The sequence below is a fragment of the Protobothrops mucrosquamatus genome, unplaced genomic scaffold (genome assembly GCF_001527695.2).
Source record: "Protobothrops mucrosquamatus isolate PMUCROS unplaced genomic scaffold, P.Mucros_1.0 scaffold2383, whole genome shotgun sequence".
In the NCBI taxonomy this organism is placed as follows: Eukaryota; Metazoa; Chordata; class Lepidosauria; order Squamata; family Viperidae; genus Protobothrops; species Protobothrops mucrosquamatus.
In genome coordinates, this window is record NW_015388457.1 from 13,456 (window position 1) to 16,564 (window position 3,109).

At 41.2% G+C, this 3,109-nt stretch overlaps 1 protein-coding gene across 1 annotated transcript; it reads left to right on the plus strand.

Moving 5' to 3' along the window:
• The first annotated feature begins 438 nt into the window (after positions 1 to 438).
• On the plus strand, positions 439 to 1,804 carry CHST1 (carbohydrate sulfotransferase 1). Its single transcript, XM_015824856.1, has one exon. The coding sequence runs from the start codon at positions 439 to 441 to the stop codon at positions 1,696 to 1,698; it is 1,260 nt and encodes a 419-aa protein (XP_015680342.1). The 3' UTR covers positions 1,699 to 1,804.
• Positions 1,805 to 3,109: the final 1,305 nt, after the last annotated feature.

Sequence of the window (3,109 nt, forward strand, 5' to 3'; positions counted from 1 at the left end):
ATTAACAAACCTGGGGTCATACACTGCCTACACTCCTCAGCTATTAATGCAGGCTGCCATGGTTGATCAGACTGCAGGGAACTGCCTTTCATTGGCAATGAAATTGTACATTTTTCACCTTTTTTTTACTAGGAGAGAAAGGGAAGCCCTCAGGCATCTTTTTTCTTCTCAGCAGGAGCTGAAAAATGTAGGTGTGTATATAAACCATTGTACTTATAAAGTCTTGAGATTACAGAACACAATGTTTACACATACACAAGACATGCATACCTTTTGTAATGACTTCTCGAGATTCCTGAAAGGAGGCTATTGTACAGAGTGTGTATGATTTCTGTTAGACTATAAATATTCTGGGAATCTCACATTCAATCAGATTGATTCTATTGTGTTGCAGATACTAAACTGAACTGTGAAGAATCTCCATGAAGGTGACCAGCCATGCAATGTTCTTGGAAGGCTGTCCTCTTACTTGCTTTGGCCTCCATTGCTATCCAGTACACAGCCATCCGCACTTTCACAACCAAGTCCTTCCAAAATTGCCCTGTACCCAGTCCCATGAATTGTAGCCTGAATCAGGAGGCTGAATCTGCTGACAGACTGTGTGATGAAAGCCCAACGTTTTCTTACAACCTTTCTAAGAAGACTCATGTCCTGATCTTAGCCACCACCAGAAGTGGTTCTTCTTTCGTTGGTCAGCTCTTTAATCAGCACTTTGATGTTTTCTATTTATTTGAGCCCCTTTACCATGTCCAGTACACCTTGATTCCAAAGCTAACCCAGATGAAGGGCTCCATGGACCGACGGATCATGCTGGGAGCTGGCAGAGATTTGCTGAGGAGTCTTTATGACTGCGATCTTTACTTTTTGGAAAATTACATCAAACCCCAGCCAGTGAACCACACCACAGAAAGACTCTTCAGGAGAGGGGCCAGCAAAGCTCTGTGCTCTGCACCAGTTTGTGACACACTGGCACCGATTGATACAACTCTGGAGGAAGGTGATTGCATAAAAAAATGTGGCACTTTGAACTTGACTCTAGCTACCGAATCATGCAGAGATCATGGGCATGTTGCTATCAAAACAGTGCGAGTGCCAGAGGTCAATGATCTTCGGGCCTTGGTGGACGATCCAAGGCTCAACCTGAAAATTATACAATTAGTGAGAGACCCCAGAGGCATCCTTGCTTCCAGGAGTGAAACATTTAGAGACACTTACAGACTTTGGCGAATCTGGGATGGCACAGGTAGGAAACCCTACAACTTGGATGTGACACAACTCACCACTGTCTGTGAGGACTTTTTGAACTCCGTATCCACTGGCTTAAATAGGCCCTCATGGCTGAAAGGCAAATACATGCTGGTGCGATATGAAGACCTAGCTAGGAATCCTCTGAAAAAGACTGAGGAAATGTACGAATTCCTCGGTATCCCAATGGATAGTAATGTGGAACGATGGATACAGAATAATACAAGAGGAGACAGGTCTGCAGCCAAGCACAAATACGGGACTGTCCGAAATTCAGCAGCAACAGCAGAGAAGTGGCGGTTCCGCCTGTCTTATGATATTGTGGCATTCACACAGAATGCGTGCCAGCAGGTATTAATACAACTGGGTTACAAACTGGTATCCTCTGAGAAGGAATTAAAGAACCTCTCCATAAGTCTGGTGGAAGAAAGGGATTTCTTGCCCTTTGGGTAATGCAGATGTTTAGGGCTCCTATTGTAAGCTTGAGATGAGCCATTTGTAACTGTTGCCTTACTTGCCCTCTTCCCGCCTACTCTCTAAAAAATTTGCACTAATTGTTGAATGGGATTCTCAAAAGGAAAGTTCCCCTTCTCAAACCATTGTATAGATGGATGACTATTGGGTCTCTTAAGAGCAAAAACTAAAATAAACAAACTGTGGACAGGGAGCAATGTTTACAACTCACACACACTTAACAATATATAAAAGGGAAAAAAAGTAATCCTTGGCTTTCCACACTGATGGGAATCTGAAGGCTTATACTTTTGCACTTTTTACTTTTACAATGTAAGAGGTAATTATAAATATATATATAATTATAATTATAAATATAAATATCTATATGTCTAATTTATGAATAGTGTTGTTACCTCCCTCCCAACTCTTATGAGCAGGTTTTACTGTTAGCTGATGGTGGAATAGTCTCCTTCTTTTTAATCTTGTTCTGATATATCTGAGTCATATTATCAGGCTGGTTGCTGATCCACAGTTTGTTTAGTAACACTTATGACATTTCTCTGTGCCAAAAAAGAAAGAAAGAAAAAGAAAGAAAGAAAGAAAGAAAGAAAAAAAAAGAAAAACTGAGATTTGCTAAACAGGAACAACGATGCTTTATCTCTGTGTTTTCTTCAAATAAAGAATTCGATAAAATTAATTGTTCCTGGAGGGTGAAATTCACCAAGCCCAGGCTCAATGAATCTTGAGTCTTCTGAACTCTGTTCAGGACAGCTGTGGATACTATTTTATGTTATGGTGAGGGAGAAGGAGGTAGCAACTGCATTTTTAGAGTCAAGGATGGGCAGTGGGAAGAATGATAATAAAACAAGTTGACAATCTGATTTAAGTGATAGAGTGCAGAAGTGATGGCAATCCTGTGATCTGTATAGCTTTTAAACACTTGCCCTTTTCATTTGTAGCCAACTGCAGCTGGTTGCCTGAGAATCCACAGGTGGGAGGGAGGGGGCACCTGTTTGAATGACATTACATAATTTGCATTTGTAAGACAATGTCATGGCACAGGTGATATCATCATAGCTCGTACTAGACATCTATGACTGGTTAACTCAGTGTAAAAAATAGAGCTCAGGAGTTTCAACCTCAAGAAATCTTGCCTGCCTGCCTGCCTGCTTGAATCACCATATGTTCAGGTAAGGTAGCTTAATGGGACAGTTGGAACTCCTGATTCAAATGGCAAAGTTAAAGGAGATGAAAATAGCCAAGACTGCTACCCCAAATCAAAGAAAACTACTGGTGTTAGGAGTAGCTCCCTTCCCTCACTTTAAATACCTTATGGTTTAAACCAGGAGTAGGCAACTTTGGCTCTTTTATGACTTGTGGACTTCAATACCCAGAATTCCTGAACCAG